At 40.9% G+C, this 19,023-nt stretch overlaps 3 protein-coding genes across 3 annotated transcripts in view; 2 read left to right on the top strand and 1 right to left on the bottom strand.

Moving 5' to 3' along the window:
* Positions 1 to 731: 731 nt before the first annotated feature.
* Positions 732 to 1,958, top strand: LOC102011261 (vomeronasal type-1 receptor 4-like). Its single transcript, XM_005414368.2, has one exon. The coding sequence runs from the start codon at positions 781 to 783 to the stop codon at positions 1,765 to 1,767; it is 987 nt and encodes a 328-aa protein (XP_005414425.1). The 5' UTR covers positions 732 to 780; the 3' UTR covers positions 1,768 to 1,958.
* Positions 1,959 to 9,898: 7,940 nt separating this feature from the next.
* On the bottom strand, positions 9,899 to 16,263 carry LOC102010960 (zinc finger protein 154-like). Its single transcript, XM_005414367.2, has 3 exons — positions 16,069 to 16,263; positions 12,110 to 12,236; positions 9,899 to 11,931 (listed from the first exon to the last, which is right to left on the bottom strand). Exons 1-3 carry the CDS (start codon positions 16,099 to 16,101, stop codon positions 10,583 to 10,585), a joined length of 1,509 nt encoding a protein of 502 aa, XP_005414424.1. The 5' UTR covers positions 16,102 to 16,263; the 3' UTR covers positions 9,899 to 10,582.
* Positions 16,263 to 19,023, top strand: part of LOC102025859 — a 51,859-nt gene continuing 49,098 nt past the window's right edge. Inside the window, 2 exon segments of the mRNA XM_013509845.1 lie at positions 16,263 to 16,374; positions 18,854 to 18,970. Coding sequence (XP_013365299.1) covers positions 16,263 to 16,374; positions 18,854 to 18,970 — 229 coding nt within the window.

The raw sequence follows: 19,023 nt of genomic DNA, 5'->3' as shown, positions 1-19,023 counted from the left end.
TCAACTAAGAAATGAAGAATTTGATGAAAACTTAAAGACTAAGATTCAAAAGTTGTTCTAGTTACAAATAAAAAAGCCCAAAGAACTTAACATGTATTTGAAGGATGAAATTGTCTCTTGGTAATTCACCTATTGTGACGAGTGAAATATCTGACTTCATGCTACTTCTTTTTTTGTGAAGAGAAACCAGGTTACTTGCCCTATGCAGCACACAGATGTCACCATGGAGAGTTATGTCACCTCCACTTGTAAAAGCTGCTTGGAAATGCATCCGGCTTTCTCTGTTTTCCCGGGCACTTCCACAATGCAGGATTTGAGTAGCTCTCACACGGCATTGTCATCTCAAGCACTACTGTCCCTCAGTGAGTTCTAACTACAAAAAAGATGACCAGCATCACCCATACCAATGTCAGCATATAACATTATATTCATGGGCAACAAATTTAATATGAGGACTTTAAATTATCTCAGTTATCCTACGTCATCAAGGGCAGGTTATATGGCTTGCATGTACTGATCTTTGGGTTTGGGGCCAGCTCTGGAAACTAAAATGAAATTTTATTCAGTTTCTGTAATACTTTCTACGAAATCACCATAAATATTTGTTCACATAAAGAACAATCTAAAAACATTTGGAAGTTAAAATTAAAAGGAAAGATTAGACAGATGATAGATTGATGGATAATAGATTAATCTAACTAAAGTAGTACACAGTTGTAATATTTTTCCGTCTCTGACCATAATTTTGAATTTCATTTATTTCATTTTTTAGGAAGAAGAATGAGTCCTGAAAATTTGGCAATGGGGATTTTGTTCCTAACACAGACTGGAGTGGGAATCTCAGGCAATTTTTTACTTCTATTTTATTACTCTTTCTTTGTTTTCACTGGAAAGAGTCTGACGCTCAAAGACCTGCTCATACAGCACTTGACTTTTGCCAACTTCTGGGTGATTACCTCAAGGGGAATCCCTCAAACAATGGCAGAGTTTGGCATGAAATATTTCCTGGGTGACACTGGATGTAAACTTATTCTCTACCTTTATCGAGTAGCCCGGGGGATTTCCCTGTACACCACGTGCTGCCTGAGTTGCTTCCAAGCCGTCACAATCAGTTCCAGCAACAGGTGGAGGACACTTAAGCAAAGAGCCACCAAGTACTTTGGCCCATCCTGTTCACTCAGCTGGCTGGTGCATCCGCTTCTAAACATGCTGATTTCCATGAGGACAGTTGGCCCAAGAAACAATAAAAATAGCAGTAAGACATTTAATTTTGGTTACTGCTCAGGGTTTGTTACCGATACCATGGCAACCGCGATCTATGCGCTCATACTCTGCTGCACAGATGGTCTCTGTTTGGGTCTCATGGCCTGGGCCAGTGGCTCCATGGTGAGCATCCTCTACGGGCACAAGAGGCAGGTTCGGTACATCCACAGTGCCCACCGCTCCCCTCGAGTCTCCCCGGAGCCCAGAGCCACCCAGACCATCCTGCTCCTGGTGTGCACCTTTGTCACTTTCTACGCCCTGTCTTCTATCCTACTACTTCACTCAGCAATGTTTGGAAATACAAACGTATGGGCTATGAATGTCTTTACATTCATAGAGACACGTTTTCCCACCCTTTGCCCCTTTGTTCTAATCAGTAACAGCAACTCTGTTTCTAGGCTGTTGTCCCTGCTGTGTGAACAGGTGATTTTCTCCGAACAGTGCACAAGTTCCAGTGATGTACATTCTGTGATGTGTTGGTATATTGCTTCATTCATTAGGTAATAAATACGGAGAACAACAGTTGTTCCAGCCACCAAAGTGCTTGCAACGTATTTCAGTGGTGTGCAGGTGTTTTTCAATTCTACTAATTCTAGAATTTATTAGCAGGTATCACATTTTGACATTAGCAGGTATCATATGTGGACTACCATTCATACTTACAGCCAGCCCAGCAGCCACTGTAATATGGATTTCACGACATGAACAGCTGTAAACACGCGGTGTTTCGATTGAGTGGGAGAAATGAAGGGAGGAGGAACTGCCAAATATCACCGGATGTAAATAAGTTGAAAATAAAGGTCTGTGTGACTAACTACTGTTTCATCAAACAATTATAACCCTTGATCTCTTGAAATCTTTCAGAAGTTTTTATCCTGATACACAGAATTAATCAATAGATAAAAAATTTACACATTATTTGAAATATTTTAATTGCTGTTAGTTGAAGTGGAAGTGCCCATGAGGAGATGTGTCCACTGGATTTGGTTTTAGCTAAGGTTCAAGTAATTTTCCCATGATTTTATGCCTTCAGTATTTAAAATGAATGATCTACAGTGGTTTGCTAATTGCCAAACACTGGGAAGCATATTCCTAAGAAAGAGAGTTGTGAACGTGATTGGATTCTGATGAGAAATGGAAAAGTTTGATACAGAATAAAGAAAAATCTATTTTTAAGCAAGTAAACTGAGCAGATATAATAAATTCTGAAAATAATAACTCAGATGGCTTCTAAACCCAATGTTGGTGATTTGTAAATTTAAAATCATTAGAACATAAAAAATATTTTTGCATAAACTGCAATACTTTATTTTAAAGAGAAAAAATAACAATAAAAGTTTCAAAACAGGTTAGTAGGAGAGTTACAATAATTAATACATTCTGTACTCTTGTCTTTGTAGTCGTTTTCAGAGTACAAGATATAGGCATGATATCTTGTCCAAACAAGATTAGCATACCTTTCTTTTTAATGAACTAAGAGAAACTAGCAGTATAACTATCATGTGTGTGAATATATTTTTGTTTGTTCCTTTCTTCCTTTCCCCTTTCACTCCTGTTTGTCTTTTCTTTTGAACAGTTTCTTAGAAATTCAAAATGTCTATTGTATATTTTAGATCTTATTTACACGTTCAGTTTCTCACACTAGTGAGAAAATACAATTTTTAAACATGTGGGTCTGATGTATTTCGCTTATGAGTATGAACTCAAGTTGCATCCATTTATCTATAAAATAAAAGTCTCCAGTTGATCCTTCTTTATGGCTGACTAGTACTCCATTATATTAAAAAAAAACACATCTTTTTTTATCCATTCCTTGGTTGATGGGCATTTATGTTGTTTCCAAGATTTAGCTATTACAAACTGTGCTGCTATAAACGTGGGTGTACATGTATCTCTGTGATGTTTTTAATTCTCCTGGGAAGATACCCAGAAGGGAAATAACTGGGTCAAATGGGACCTCTAATTGATTTAAAGGAACCACCACACCAGTTTCTCCTGTGATTGCACTAGTCCACACTCTCACCAACACTGGATAAGTGCTCCATTTTCCCAAAAGCCCCTCCAGTTTTTGTTATTGGTTGATTTCTTGATGACAGCCATTCTTCCTGGAGATGTAATCTCAGTGTTGTTTTAATTTGCATCTCTGGAATGACCAGTGATGCTGAACACTTTTTTATATATTTACTTTCCAGTTGTATTTCTTCATCTGAGAAGTGTGTATTCATCTCAGATGCCCATTTTTGGACTAGGTCTTTGATTTGAGGGGTTCTGATGTTTTTCAATTCTTCATATATACTAACTATAAGTCCTTTGTCTGAGGGAAAGCTGGCTATAATTATTTCCCAGTGTGGGTTGTCTTTTCACTCTGTTGATGATTATTTCTTTTGTTGTGCAAACTTTTTAATAAGGTGAGATCCCATTTGTTGATTCTTTGCAATATTTCCCTTGCAGTCTGGGTTTTCTTCATGAAGTCTCTACCTCCACCTATGTCCTTGAGATTTCTACCTACTCTCCTTCCAGTAAATTAGTGTTTCCATTTTAATATTTAGATCTTTGATCCATTTTGACTTTAGTTTAGTGCATCATGATAGACATAGGTCTAGTTTAATTTTCAGCATGTGGAAAGCCACTTTTTCCAGCACCATTAAAGAGACTATCTTTCCTTCAGTGAACACGTTTGGCTCCTTTGTCAAACACAAGGCGGTTGAGTGCATGTGGGGCTGTATCTGCATCTTTCTACTCTTCCACTGATTCTCATGCCTGTTTTGTTTTGTTTTTGGCCAATACCATGCTGATTTTATCACACTAGTTTTTTAGTAAAATTTAAGGGATGGAATTGTGATGCCCTCTGACTTGTCTTTGTTGCCCAGAATTGATTTTGCTATTCGAGGTCCCCTCTGGTTCCAAATGAATTTTAGGAATGTTTTCTTTAGATCTGTGAGGAATGTTAATGGTATTTTTACCAGGATTGCATTAAATCTGTATAGCAGTTTTGGGAGCATGATGTTGGTCCTTCCTACCCAAGAGCAAGGGATATCTATTTTCTGATCTCCTCTTCAGTCTCCCTTTCTAGGGTACTGTAATTTTCACTGCATACATCTTTTACTTTGCTAGATTCCTAAATTTTTTTTTTTTGGTTGCTATTGTGCTCCCTGATTTTTCTGTGAGTTTGTTGCTTGTATAGAGGAATGCTATTGATGACTGTTGACTTTGTATCCCACTACTGAATTTAGATATTAAATCTACAATTTTTGGTGGTGTTTTTGGAGTGCTCTATGTACAGTATGATCTACAAATAATAATTTAACTTTTTCCTTTCCTATCTTTACTCCTCTTAATTTTTCCTCTTGTCTAATTGCTCTGGCTAATGTTTCCGTAACTATGTTGAATAGGAGTGGTGATAACGGGCATCCTTGTCTTCCTGATTTTAAAGCTTTCTGGTTTTGACCATTTAATGTTAGTTGTTGGTTTGTCATAAATGGCTTGTATAAGATTGAGGTAAAGACCATCTATTCTGATTTCTGTAAGGGTTTTATAATGAATGGGCACTGGACTTTGTCAAATGCTTTTTCCGTATCTATTGAGATGATCATGCATTTTTGTCTTTGATTCTGTTCACATAGTGTATTACATTTATTGGTGTGCATATGTTGAGTCATCCCTGAATCCCTGGGATGAATCCCACTTGCTTATAGTTTATAATCTTGCAGATGATTTGCTGCACCCTGTTGCCAGTATCTCACTAAGGGTTTTTTGCATCTATGTTCATTAGGGAGTTTGCCCTGTACTTTTCCTTTTTAGTATATGTCTTCTTTCCTGGTTGTGGCATCAGCTGTCTATAAACACTGCTACTGGTGACAAGAATTTTTAGATAGATGTCAGGCTCCATGTCTTCACTGGAAATGTGCACTCCGGCACTCATCTTGTCGGGCTAAAATAGCCACTGGGATCTTTTCTTAGGTCATTTAGCAGTACCAATTGCGGTGAGGTAAGGCATCTTCACTACCTGGATATACTGCAGGTCATTTGGGGTAATGACTTGTGTGGGAAGTATTCAGAGTTAGAAAAAAAGTACAGGCAACTGGTTTTGAAAAGTGTTTGATTTTGTTCCCCTTTACCTTTCTCCTCTTAAAACCAACTTTATGTCTACAATGGGCAGCAGAGTTTCAGTACCACTTAGAAGCGCTTTAGGCAGCATGCTACGTGGGGGTTATAGCCAAGATTCTACAATGAGGTACGTGCTGCGACTCCCCCAGCAAATAAACGTAGGGCAGGAATGGTCTCCTAGTTTGGACCCAACACTCAGCCTGGCCAGGGAGATCCCCACGTCAGGGCAGGACAATACCTTCTAAGGCAGTATCCAATCAGAAGTTTAAACCCAGATCCCTATAGAAATTTTAGTCACCTGTTACTTAGAAAAGTGATTTTATTGTGATGTAATATGGCCTTTATAATTCAAAGTGCACTCTGATTTAATGGAAATATCTTCAAGATTCTTTAGAGTAACTTGGGCCAGGGTAATATTCATGAATGATTTGCTTCTGCTGTTATACAGATCAGTACCAAGTACCAGCAAGAGACTTCTATGCCCACTGACCAATACAGTCCCTCAGATGCGCCCACTTACATTTCCCTTCATTTGGCCGACAGTCTACACTGCTTAGGGTATTAAATAAATTCTGTTTCAAAATCATTGTCAAAACTTCTGTTTGCAGGGCTGGGGATTTAGCTCAGTGGCACAGTGGCTGCTTGGCAAGCGCAAGGTTGTGAGTTTGATTCCTGGTACCAGGAATAAAAAAAAAAAAATGTTAAAAACCCAAAAAACCCCCTTCCGTTTGCTTATTTTCTAACTCTCTTGTCCTCTTCATTATCCAATTACAAAAATGAGAAAATCTGACTACAGATGGCTTGCCTTTGTTTCTCTCAGTGAGGAACGTATGACACCCCAGAACTGGTTTCTTTTTCAACATTAGAAGCCTTGGGCAATAAAGCCAGAACAAAGTGTGTAAATTTCTGATCAGCTATGTCTAAATTATAATACAATGGGAAATACGTTAAAAGTAAGAGCAAGAGCTTTTTAAATTAGCTAAAACTTTTGATAAATTAAGGCAGAAAAAAAAAAAATGAAGCAGATAGAATGACCAAAGGATCTCCTTTGAGAGGTACATTTCTCACTTTGCTATGCCAGAAATCCTACCTTGAGATATGGAAACTTGGATTAAGGGATTTCTGTAAAAGAAAAATCAGGGAAATAATATAACTTTTTAATAACTGGTAATCACAAACCTTAAAGTATATTCATGTACATTGTATGTTCTATGTGTACATTTGTTTTTAAATTCATATGGCATGAAATTAGTTTAAAAGACTTCATTAAGAAACCCAAGTGCCTTTTAGTTCACATGACTCAAGCAAGTGTTTAAAAGATAAAAGTGATTTCAGAACTGTTAACATGCATTTTGCGGGGCTGGGGACTTAGCTCAGCGGCAAAAGCGCCTGCCTGGCAAGCGCAAGGTCGTGAGTTCGGTTCCCAGTACCGGAGAAAAACCAAAAAAAAAAAAAAAAAAAACCAAACATGCGTTTTGCCTATCAATCAGGATTATATTTTAAATATTTGAGACCTTAAGAGCAACAACTGTTGAATTTTTCCTTTGGGAGAAAAAGGCTTGGGACATTGACTTGTACTTGCCCAGTATCTTAGGTTTGTAGACAAGTTAGAGGTATCTTACCATGAAACATCTCAATTATTTATAATTAAGTTAAAATATTAAAGGCATTTGCTAAGTATACATTCAAATATTTACTTCCCAAATTCTGTAGAAGATAATGCATTAATGAAGTGGGGATAATATTGAATATACAACTTAAGAGTCCCTAAAGGCCTGACCATTAGGGCCTGGGACTGACTCTTGTATGGCTTTTTCTTCCCTGAAGACCTCCACAAAAAGCATCCTTTCCAATTCTACCTCAGCCTGTACCCACTAGTACAAAAAAAGGTACGAGTGGGGCTGCTTCTGGAGTTTTCAGAGGGTGTAAAGGACCAGGGGGCCAGAGCAGAGGCCCTGTGTTGCAGCTGCAAGAAGACTCATTGCCCCGAAAGGTAGGGAGCTGCTGGTGGCAGTATCCATCCTTGAAAGAGGACTGGGGCAAAGATTCCCAGAGCTGAGGTCTCCTGCCTCCCACTGGGCCTTTCCCCAGTCAGCCGCTGTGTCTTCCACAGAGCACCATCCCGAGACCGCCCATCAGTATGCCGGGGCTGCCCTGTGGTGTCTTCCCATCCTCTCTCTACCATTTCCCTTGTCGGTACATGTTGAAAATAAAGCCAACAAATGATAGAATATGTCAGTATACCAATAACTTTATGTTCAGGAGGAGGAACTACAAAGACAGGAGAAAGTTTTGGTTTTAGGGTGTGCCTATGTATTAAAACAAAAATAAATGCTTTAAACACAAGAGGTTTAGGTCAATTATGCCTCAAACTATTTTAAAAACAAACACAAAACCTTCTTATGTCCTGATCATCTCTTTATATTTTATTATTCTCTATGCTCTTGAGCTCAGATATTCAAACAATTATTCCATTCCACAAATCACACCACTGAAGCATTTAGTTCAAATGTTAAGTGTCTGTTGTTTCACTACCTAGTTATTTGTTAATGAAAAAGGATACAGGTAAGACTCACTTTTACACACACACACACACACACATATGCATGTATATATGATACGATCAGACATTTTACTAAAGAACATATAGAGGTGGGGTATACATAGATGAAAAAATGCTCAACATAATGAAAAATCAGGGAAATGCAATTGAAATCATAATGTGATACTGATACACTTTTACTAAATGAGTTCATGTTAAAAAACTGTTCATTAATGGCAAAGATATGGAAGAACTAGAACTCATATACACTGCTCATAGGAATTTAAAGAGAAAAGCTGTATTAGATCAGTTTGGCTTTTCTTAAAAAGTTATAAATCTACCTAGTGTGTGACTCAGGCATTACATTCTGAGGTGTCAACACAAAATAAATGAAACATATTAAGTGAAGAATTCTACTCCAACTATTGCAGCAGTTTTATTTACAGTAACATGAAAGTGCAGAGACAAAATATCCATGACCAGATGAGGTAAAAAAAGTGCTTTATCCATATTACATGATGTCACCCAAAAGGCTGAGAAGTAATGTTCATAGAACATCATATGCCTCAGCAATAAAAAAGGAATTATTCATATAAACATTAGTGAATCTCAAGATAAACAGGCTGTTTGGGGGAAAAAAAGAGTAACAACTTTATGATTTTAACATATGATTCTGGAAAAAAAAAACATCTGTTCTAGTGGAAGTAAATCAATGGCAATCTGGAAGGCAAAGGGAGCAATGTTAAAGGGTCCAAGGTAAACACGTGGGTGATGGATAGTTGTAAGGATAGGTTTTTTTTGGTTATTTGGGGTTTTTTGAGACAAGGTCTCACTGTATGTAGTTCAGGTTGGTCTTGAGTTCCCTATGTAGCCCAGGCTGGTCTTGAACTCACAGTGATTCTCCTGCCTCAGCCTCCCAAGTGCTGGGATTACAGGTGTGTGCCACCACACTCAGTGATTAATGCATTTATATCAAAGTCAAAACTCATTATGTATAAATACTTGCCCCTAATAACACAAAATTTGTATTATTAAGGCTTCGTATAGTTCAAAATGAAAGTCTGGACTTCCTTCTGCTTCTGGAAACCCAGACTTGAGAATTCTATGTAGATTTCATCAACTTTCTTCCTAAAACCTGAAGGACCCCTTTCCTCACTGACAGCAGGTGAGGTGAGCAGGTGAGCAGAAAGGCCATTTCCTCCTGACTCAGCAGGAGAGCTGGCTGCTCACAGAAGTCATAAGGGTGGACTAAGATCCTGGTTCTCTCTATCATATCCTTGGCTGTCCAGTAGTGACCTTGAGATGAACATCCTGGAGGCTCCTGCATTCCATAAAACCTTTACATCATCTTCCTGGACAACAACCTCAGCTACACGAGGTAACAGGATTGGAGGTCCTGAGACATTCTCAGTCTGCTCATCTTCCCCAGCCAGAGTGGCTAGAACACCAGGATACCCCACCTACCAAAGCACCATATGGTTTGTTCCAATTTCTCCCATTACTGATTAATGCAAAATTTCTGAAATAATTATAATCCCTGTATAATTATACACCTCATGATGCTACTCTATGGAAATCAATACACTGAGTCAAGCAGGCTCACTGAACGACCTAGGGAACATGACTCCCAGACTGGAGTCACTAAGTATGATATACTATTGCCTGAGAGCAAGACAGCAATCTCATACTCTCCTTAGAAGTACCAGATTATCAATACTTCTCCTCAGGCTGACCTGAGCCCACAACGTATCACTGCACCTAGGATACAACTGAGGACAATTCCCTGCAGGTTTTCCTTGGAGGCCTCAGGCAGCCGTATGAAAGAGGCCCAAACTAGAAAGAGAAGTATATCCTATTCTGCCATTATGTTGATCCCTATGAAGGACACATTTGGGATGCCAACAAAACCTGGTCACCCCTTCAAGTTGGCAGAACTTACTTGTTTTCAAATACTACATTCAAAGAATAAAACCCCCAAGATAAATGGCAGCTTAAACAGTAAATACTTTATTGTACAAACCAGAGAACTGGGAAGAAGGTGGTTCCCATGGCTGGTGATTTTTGAGGCAGGGAATTTCCATCAAGAGTCATGTGAGACCATAATATCCCCCCAAAAGGTAGACAATCCTTTCAAGTCATCAGCAGAGTCTTCTTAGCCAAACTGCATCTGGGACATGCCCTATCTCATCAAAAGAAATAAAAAGGGAACACATATTCAAGCTACTTAAAAAATTCCTCCCACAAATGGGAGAACACAGGTTCACTTACCTGAACACACTGGTATGGGTGAATAGAGCACACTGTAGAAGATACAGTTGAATTCCTGCTATAGAATGTACAGTGATATAAATCCAGCAAGGGCCCAGAGCAGGTTAAAGAGTGCAATAAATTTCCTACACATCTGGAATCTGTACAGATGTTTGGACATACAAACGTCTATTCAGGAAGATGGTACCATTGTAACCCCTCCAGAGCTGTCATACTGAACAAAAAAACACACCCTTGCATATCACAGTTGTAATTCCCAAGAGAATGTGGTGCTGTCATCAGAGAAGGCCTTCAGCTGAATGTTTTTTCACATCCACTACACTTATGGGGACTTTTCTAAAGTTAATTTTCCAGCGTGAAATGCAGTTGGAACTTTGACTAAAGGATTTGCCATACTGGCCTTTATTGACTATGAATTCTCAAGTGTTTAATAAGGCTGGAATTATGGCTAAAGGACTTCCCACACTGGGTACACTCATAAGGTCTTTCGCCAGTGTGAACTCTCCTATGCTTAATGAGACTGGAGTTCTGAGTAAAGGATTTCCCACATTCACTGCATTCATAAGGCCTTGATCCAGTATGAACTCTCTGGTGTTTTTGGAGACTGGAACTGTAGGTAAATAATTTCCTACATTCGCTGCACTCATAAGGCCTTTCTCCAGTGTGAACTCTCCGATGCTGAAGGAGGGCAGAGCTTTGGCTAAAGGATTTTCCACATTCACTGCACTTAAAAGGCCTTTCTCCAGTGTGAACTCTCCTGTGTTCAATGAGGCTGGAGTTTTGGCTAAATGATTTTCCACATTCACTACACTCATAAGGCCTTGATCCACGATGAACTTTCTGGTGCTTTATGAGACTGGAGTGATAAGTAAAGAATTTCCCACATTCACTGCACTCATAAGGCCTTTCTCCAGTGTGAACGCTTTGGTGTTGAAGGAGAGCAGAGCTTTCACTAAAGGATTTCCCACATTCACTGCACTCATAAGGCCTTTCTCCAGTGTGAATTCTCCGATGTTTAATGAGGTTGGACTTGTTGCTAAATAATTTCCCACATTCCTCACATTCATGAGGACGTACTCCAGTGTGAACTCTCCGGTGCTGAATGAGGCTAGAGCTCTGTCTGAAGGATTTCCCACATTCCCCACACTCATAAGGCTTTTCACCGGTGTGAACTCTCCAGTGATCATTGAGGCTGTAGCTTTTACCAAAAGATTTCCCACACTGATGACATATGTAACAGCGTTCTCTACTAGGGGCCTTCTGCTGCTCATTTTGAGTTTTTCCATTGTGACAGACAGCCCCACAATTATTTTTGCTGTTTGACTGCTCCTTAATGCAACTGGCCTCTGCATAGAGGAATTTTGAGCTGGGCAGGAAGTCCTTCCCCACTTTCCTACAGGTAAACTGCTCCCATGACACATGGAATTTGGACCTGTTCACGAACAAGGACCCGCCCCCATTACTTCTGAAGCATTTCTGACCAAATTGCAGCTTCTCATGCTGATGAATGTTTGTGGTGAAACACCACTGTCTTCCACATGCCCCACATCTGTGTAATTTCTGATCAGAATGTGTTTCCTGCTGGTGATAAGTCATGTGCAAGACGTCTATCAAGACCAGGCTACACATCACACAGGGCTGAGCCTTTTGGGGAGATAGACCTTTTCTAGAGGTCCTCACTTGGGACATTCCTTTTAAAGAAGCACTCTGCTCAGAAGATGCCTCTGTATCCTCCACTCCAGGCCAACAACCTAAGAAAAATACAAATGAGTACTTGTGACATCAGTCCCACTGATCACAGCACCTATCCAGGAAACTGAGAGGAGGACAGCAGAGCCCATGGTCAAGTTATTAGGACAGAGGTCCATCTTGGGGAAGGACAAGCTCACACACTAACTCAGAGAACATGGGTGAATGAGAAGACCTTACCCAGGGAGGTGATAAGTGTCAAGTTCTCTGTCATCACATCACAGTACAGACATCTTTGAGCCTCATCGAGGAGATGCCATTCATCCCAGGAAAAGTGTATGGCCACATCTTCAAATGTCACACTTCCCTGCCATGATGGAGACAGATCAAACCACAAATAAGTCCTCTCCTGGAGGAAAAAAATGCATTCCTCTACATATTAACTCCGTATCCATATTCTTCCCAAGATTCCCAACTGAGACAAAAAAAATCAACCCTAGTGTCACTGTCCTGCAAGGGCTCACTGATCACCAGGTACAAGCCATCAGCCACAAGGATGGGGACAAATATAACTAACCTAGGGATTTGGCACAGGAAGGTCTATGCTCTCTCACCCCAAGACATGTCCCTAAAACACTCAAGGTCACATAAGTCTCAAAAGCAGGGCACCGGAGCTGTTGGAGTTGCTCCTTCTCCATGTGTACATCATTTTTTACATAACATATCCTGCTTAACTCAACTACCATAGCCACATGCCCAAGACCCCACCATATCAATGCCACACACCACAGATGTTTCCTTGATGTCTAGAAACTGGTTTTGTTTTAATCACTTTTGCTTCACACTACTGGTGAAGATGGGATTCCCCTGTTCTAGTTTTATGGGGATTACCAAACACCACACAACCTGACACTAGATGGAGTAATGAGATAGTGGTTTATTAATCACATATAAAATCACACAAACTGCACATACAGGTACAGTCCAGAAAAAAGAGAACCACCAGTTGCTGTAGGATGCAAGATTTCTAAGACTAAAAGGGTGAGGTACTCCCTGGTTATGTATTTGACTTGTCTGGAGACCGTGGAGACTTATTCATGGAAAGAGAAGGAAGAGAAAGAGAAAATGGGGACAAGGGAGACAGCAGCAATCTGCTACAAAGGAATAAACAGAAATAGGGACTATGCCCCTTGATAAGAAGGTTGTCTATTTGGAGACATTATGAACAGGGAAAAAAGTAGAGAGGGGAAACTTGCATTCAGGTGATTTGATACTGTCCAGATTTCACTAAATGTCAGGATATTAAAAAAAAAAAAAACACCACTGTGTCTTAATTTTAAGCTTTATGCTACAACTTAGCACACAACACTGAGGATCTTTGACAGATTCAAACAGGATCTAATACTAATACTATAATAGACCTCTTACAGCTTACACTAACAGTGGCAGACCCACATCCTAAGATGATGGGAAATCCAAATCCTAATATGGCTCCCTGTCTGGCTCCATTTTTGCCCAACATTTAGCCACAGAGACCATGTGTAGGGAGCAGCTAAAGCTGGAAATTGGTCACACATGTGGGGGCAAGGCAAGGATAGTTGGAGAATAAAGAGCACCTGAGGCATTCAAACTGCTTCAGTTCAGAGAAACACCTTGCCTGAGACATGTGCAGCCATTAGTTGCCAGGCAACCCTGTGTCATGTGACTTTAACTTTGTCAAATGTATAAATAAATGCCCCTATGGTGGTTGAGTAGTTCCTTTCCTCTCATCAGGAGAAGGGGCTCCACCTGACCTCAGCTTTCGTCTCTTATCTTTATTTCTCAGTCCTCTCTTTTTTTTTCCCCTGGCAACATAGAAAGCTTCAAAGGACATAGCAATCATGTGTTCATCTCAGATACTAATGATTCTATTCCCCTTCTGCTCAACACTCGCTATCCACACTTATGGTGTCTTCCTTAACATTCAAAGCCCAGTCCCATTGGTCACTCACACCAGGCCAAGTGACTATCACAGATGATCATGTTTGTTCCTGGCCTGATCCTCCAGGCCCTATCAAGGGCATGACAAAATCCTGGGGATTCTGCAGAGCAATGAATGATCACCAGGTCCAGACCAAGCATCTTCTTCCCTCAAACACCTTTTTATCTACCTTACATCTACTCCTCTTTTGCAAGGCTATGCCACCTGGCAAACTATCCTGTTCGATGCACCCAACCAAAATGGTCACTTGTGTTTGTAGCACCTAATACCATCATCCAGATTTTCAGTCAAGAGGCGTAGGGGTTGGGGATTTAGCTCAGTGGCACAGTGCCTGCCTGGCAAGTGCGAGGTCATGAGTTTGATTCCCGGTACCAGAAAAACAAACTAACAAAAAAAAAAGAAATACTCCACTAAGAGGCCTAGTACTTGGCCATACTTATTCCTTCTAAAGCCCCCTAATATCTTTATGATCATAACTTGAGGATTACCTGTCCTAAATGTGATCCACAGCTCACTCACCTTAGTCCATGCAATAACCATCACAGTTTGTATGTCTCCATTCTCAATCAATCACTAGATTTTGAGACCGGCATTCAGCTTCCTACTGAATTCCACCATAAAGTGGTCTCTGAAACATCTCAAATACTTATCATGACCAAAATTAAGCTCATGTTGTTCCCAGTGAATATTACTCTTTATTCCAACTTGATTGAACTTTTAGTCTTATAAAAACCACAGGGTCATCCCTGAATCCTGTTTCACTCTCTTGCTGTCCACATTTGAAAATTTTAGTTGCTCTTTTTAAAAACTCAGTTCCAGAATGTAATCACACCTCCTACGGCACAACACTGGTCTATTAACCTTCACCTAGTTATGGCAATACCATGTACTCTGATCTTCCTGCTCCCACAACTTCAGTCTATTTGCTACTCTGTAGACCAATATAGACTGTTAAGGACTTAGTAAAGCCACCTCCCTTTTCTAATCCAAATCTTCCATCATCTCCTGAAGAGGCACCCAACTTCTGAAGCAACTAATGTAATCCCCATGCCTCCAGCTCTGTTTTCATATAAAAGAGACCCATGGTTTCCTAAAGATTTCCAGCTTAGTTTTAATTCCAAGTGTCAGGACTGACCTGAGAGACCATATGCTTTCCCTTGTAAACAAAAGAAAACAACATGTTGCCTCTGGCAAACAAGAAGTAAGGGCAATAAACAAATTTAATACTGGATCTGTAGTCACCCTGATGCCAACTCTATGTATCAACCTGTGCTGATTGCCCATACAGCTTTGCCCATACTAAACATTCCATCCAGATTCTTTGGGACTCTTTGAAATCGTGATCCCAATCCTAAAACTCTATATACACTCAGCCTTCTCTCCAGACAGCTGCTGATATCACTCTGATGTCATCTGCCTGTAGGTAAATGGAATAAAATCTGTTCTTTTCCACAGCCTTAGTCTCTGAGTGTCATATCAGGCCTCCATTCACCTAACACCAAGCACTTGCATACCCTGCTACCAGTTCTGCGAATAACCTTCCCCAGCTGTTTACACAGGCTGCGCTAAATGGGAGCACCTATGCATAACCCCAAAGCATGGATTTAGTATTCTGGGCTTGCAGTTTGTCAGGGCTTTACAACCAAGCACTAGAACATGAGCAATTAAGGAGTCCAGAACACAATTCATTAAACAAGCTGGTGGAGAGACCAGGCCACTGCGGGTGGGGCTTACCCTTCATTTCCCTGTGTCCGTTCCATAATCCCACCTTCTAAGGCCCTGGCAGCCACAGAAAGAGGCAGGACTTAGGACACAATCATAGCGGGCTGAAGGGGCTCAGGCTTCCCTTCACTGTGTCTGGTGCTGAAAACAGGCGACCGTCCTCGGTCTTAATTCCAATTTAAGTGCTTACTGTCACCTCTAAGCAGAAAGGGGACTCTAAGCATATGCAACGTCATGGCGCCCAGTGTCCTCATCGCCCCTGTACTCTGACCCGCCTCTCAAAGTCAGGAACACCTCAGAACCTTGACAGCAGGGTCTTTCCTGTGCTAAGCCCAACAGGGAGGGCGCGGCCCTGTTTTGGGACGACCCTGCCTCGTGCATGCACTGCCCCGCAGACCTGGTAGGTCTGGGGCTCCAAGTGCTCCAGGGCCCGCACTGGGTTCTGAGGTGGGCAGGTGGGAGGCCCTCACTCACCTGGTGGGAGGCCCTCACTCACCTGGCTCAGCCCTCTCGGCGCAGCCGCTGCCATCGACTCTGCAGGCGACCCGGGCAGGGCAGGACTGTCCCGGGGCTGGTGCAGGCACTGCGGATCCGCCCCTGTGCGAGTGACGACGGCTCCTCTCTGCCTTCAGGTTCTGGTCACCAACACCGCTCCCTAGAGGCTCACACCGGAACTTGAAGAAAGTCACAATGGCCGCCACAGAGAAAGTACCGGAAGTCCTGCCCCTTCGTGCCTCCGTGAAACGACTAATTCTGTGTTCTCATTGGTTTATCCTCCGTAGCGTCTCGCGGAGCATTCAGGGTAATGTAGTTTCCATAGACATCACACACCACCCTCCCAGGTCGGGCGTTGTCTGGACCCCTACCACCCAGGGAGCTCACAGCTCCAGCGGGCTGCGCCGGGAGTCGCTTTTCCCGGTTTTGAACTGGGAAACAGAGTATCTGAGGTGTGCCTGGACGCCAACATGTTGGGAGGCACATCTTTCAAATTCCGTACATACAGCTTAGCTTCCTAGACTTAAATATATAGTATTATTGTGGATACTCTTAAATGCTGTTGGTCCAAAAACGAATATTACACTATTTTACAGAGTCATTGAGACAAAAATACCTGCACTGGTTGGGAAGTTAAGAAAAATGATCCTATTGCCATTACACTCCCTGGATTATTAGATTGTTACTTTGTGTATTCTGTATGGACAAGAGAAAAAACAAAACAAAACACCAGAGAGTGGTGTGATAGTCCCTCTAGAAGACAGAGTAGAAATTTGGGGCCACCCTGAAGCAGTAGTACAAAGATATATATTGCTGTGTTTCCTACTGGAAATTTTTCTTTTCCAGAAGTTTAGAAAAGTTAGTTACTTTGTCCAGTTCAGTGAACAACACTTATCCAAATACAGTAGACATAAAATAATTTATTATATAATAAATCAGGCCATGGTTTGCAGTGTTTGCCAATTTTCCTAGTGTGCAACCTTCAGTCATAGCTAGTTTCAAACTATCAAAATGGTGTCACTGGATGGAGGTGGAAGAATTGTCAGAAACACAGCATTCTGTTTTCACCACAGTATACAGGCAGATTTTAGCCATGCAGTGTGGCACACGCCTGTTATCCCAGCAGTCATGAGACTGAGGCAGGAGGATGACAGTCAGTTTGTCAGGGCAGGATGTCAGGGCAGCCTGGTCTACATAAATGACAGTCAGTTTGTCAGCCCAGCCTGGTCTACATAAATGACAGTCAGTTTGTCAGCCCAGGATGTCAGGGCAGCCTGGTCTACATAAATGAGTTCAAGGGCAGCCTGCAGTACATAGTGATACAGTAATACAAATATCCAGTAGAACTTAGATATGAAACACAGTAAAGTTACTGAGAGGTACAAATTTTGAAGATTTGTTAAAAAACAGTTTAATACAGGTATAATTGGAAATGCATACACTGCCCATGTTAAAATATCATTTTGATGTTTTGATATTTATATCCTTGAATATTGTCATTTAAAATGAAAAACAACCTATAAGTTGAAAATGGGGATAAATTATGCATTTAAATGTGTCAATAGGTGAAAAAAAGGCAAGATTTTTGAAATACAAGCAGTTCTTGCAAAGAAAGTCACATTTTATTTTATTTTATTTTGGTGCCAGGAATTGGACTCAGGACCCTGCACTTGCCAGGCAGGCGCTTGTGCGACTGAGGTATATCCCTAGCACCAGAAAGGCAAATTTTAGCCATGTAATGTAGCACACGCCTGTTATTTCAGCACTCAGGAGACTAAGGCAGGAGGATCACAGTCAGTTTGAGGGAAACCTGGTCTACATACGTAAGTCCAAGAGCAGGCTGCAGTACATAATGAGACCATGTCTCAAAAAGTCAAATTTTATACCTACATTTCTCACAAAGCATCAGAAAGATCAGTGGGTATTCCACTGCAGTTAGATAGGACTAAGAAAGGAAAGTGTGCCATTGCACAGCAAGGTGACTACAGGTAGTGATTGTATTATGTAGATAAAAAGGTAGAAGAAACAGGTCAGTATGTTTTTGCCTTTACAAGGAAAAGTGTTAGAGGACATATTTATGTTTAACTTGATCACACAATATATACATGTATCAGACATCACAGCATACCCCATTAAGCTGTACAGCCTTTGTCAGTTAAAACTTAAAATAATAAAAAGAATGCCATTAAAGTGAAATGAAATTTGCTGACATCTTCTTTTGCAGTCCAATTCCATTTTCAGTGTGAAACCTTTGAAGTGTATCCTTGTTCTTACACATAGCTGTCAGTAATACAGTATAATTTAGAGCTTGGGGCTCAAGAAAGTGATGGGAATGTATTAAAATATCTTTCTAGTCCAGACCAGTGGTGGAGAAGCTACAGCACGTGTGCCACATTGGGGTGTTTGTATTATTGAAAGATCTAGAAGGTTCACCCTCACTGCTGGACATTCCTAGTACCAGCTGTATTTACCAGGGCAATTGTTCCCCCTAATTTCTAATGCTTCCTAGTATATACACATTGTGATTTATCGACAGTCACATTTCAGCTGTGGATATTTTATAGTTGGTAAATTCTGTAATAATCAAAGCACACATAGCACTAATGTTTTGGAGAAGGACATGGCTGCACGTTGTCTGCTCACAGACCCAGTGCTGGGTGCCAGGAGCACATCTCCATAACACTGAGCTCAGGCAGTGGCAGGGATGGAAGAGACTATGTGAAACTTCTTATAAAGGCCATAATCCATTGACAACGGAAGCTTCATGATCTCTTCACCTCCTAAAGGTCCCACTCTTAACACTGTCACACCGATATTAAGTTTCAACGTGAATTTTGGAGTGGATGCAAATATTGAAATCCCAGCAGCGCCTAAGAAAAGACTGGGAAAACTGCACAATGAAGGTAAAACCTAGAAGTGGCTCTTTATTTACTTGACTACATCTCTCCCGCTTTAG

Source organism: Chinchilla lanigera, unplaced genomic scaffold (assembly GCF_000276665.1).
Source record: "Chinchilla lanigera isolate Chin_1 unplaced genomic scaffold, ChiLan1.0 scaffold00183, whole genome shotgun sequence".
Classification (NCBI taxonomy): Eukaryota; Metazoa; Chordata; class Mammalia; order Rodentia; family Chinchillidae; genus Chinchilla; species Chinchilla lanigera.
The sequence above is the reverse complement of the archived record's forward strand: the minus strand, read 5'-3'. Positions and strand labels throughout refer to the sequence as shown.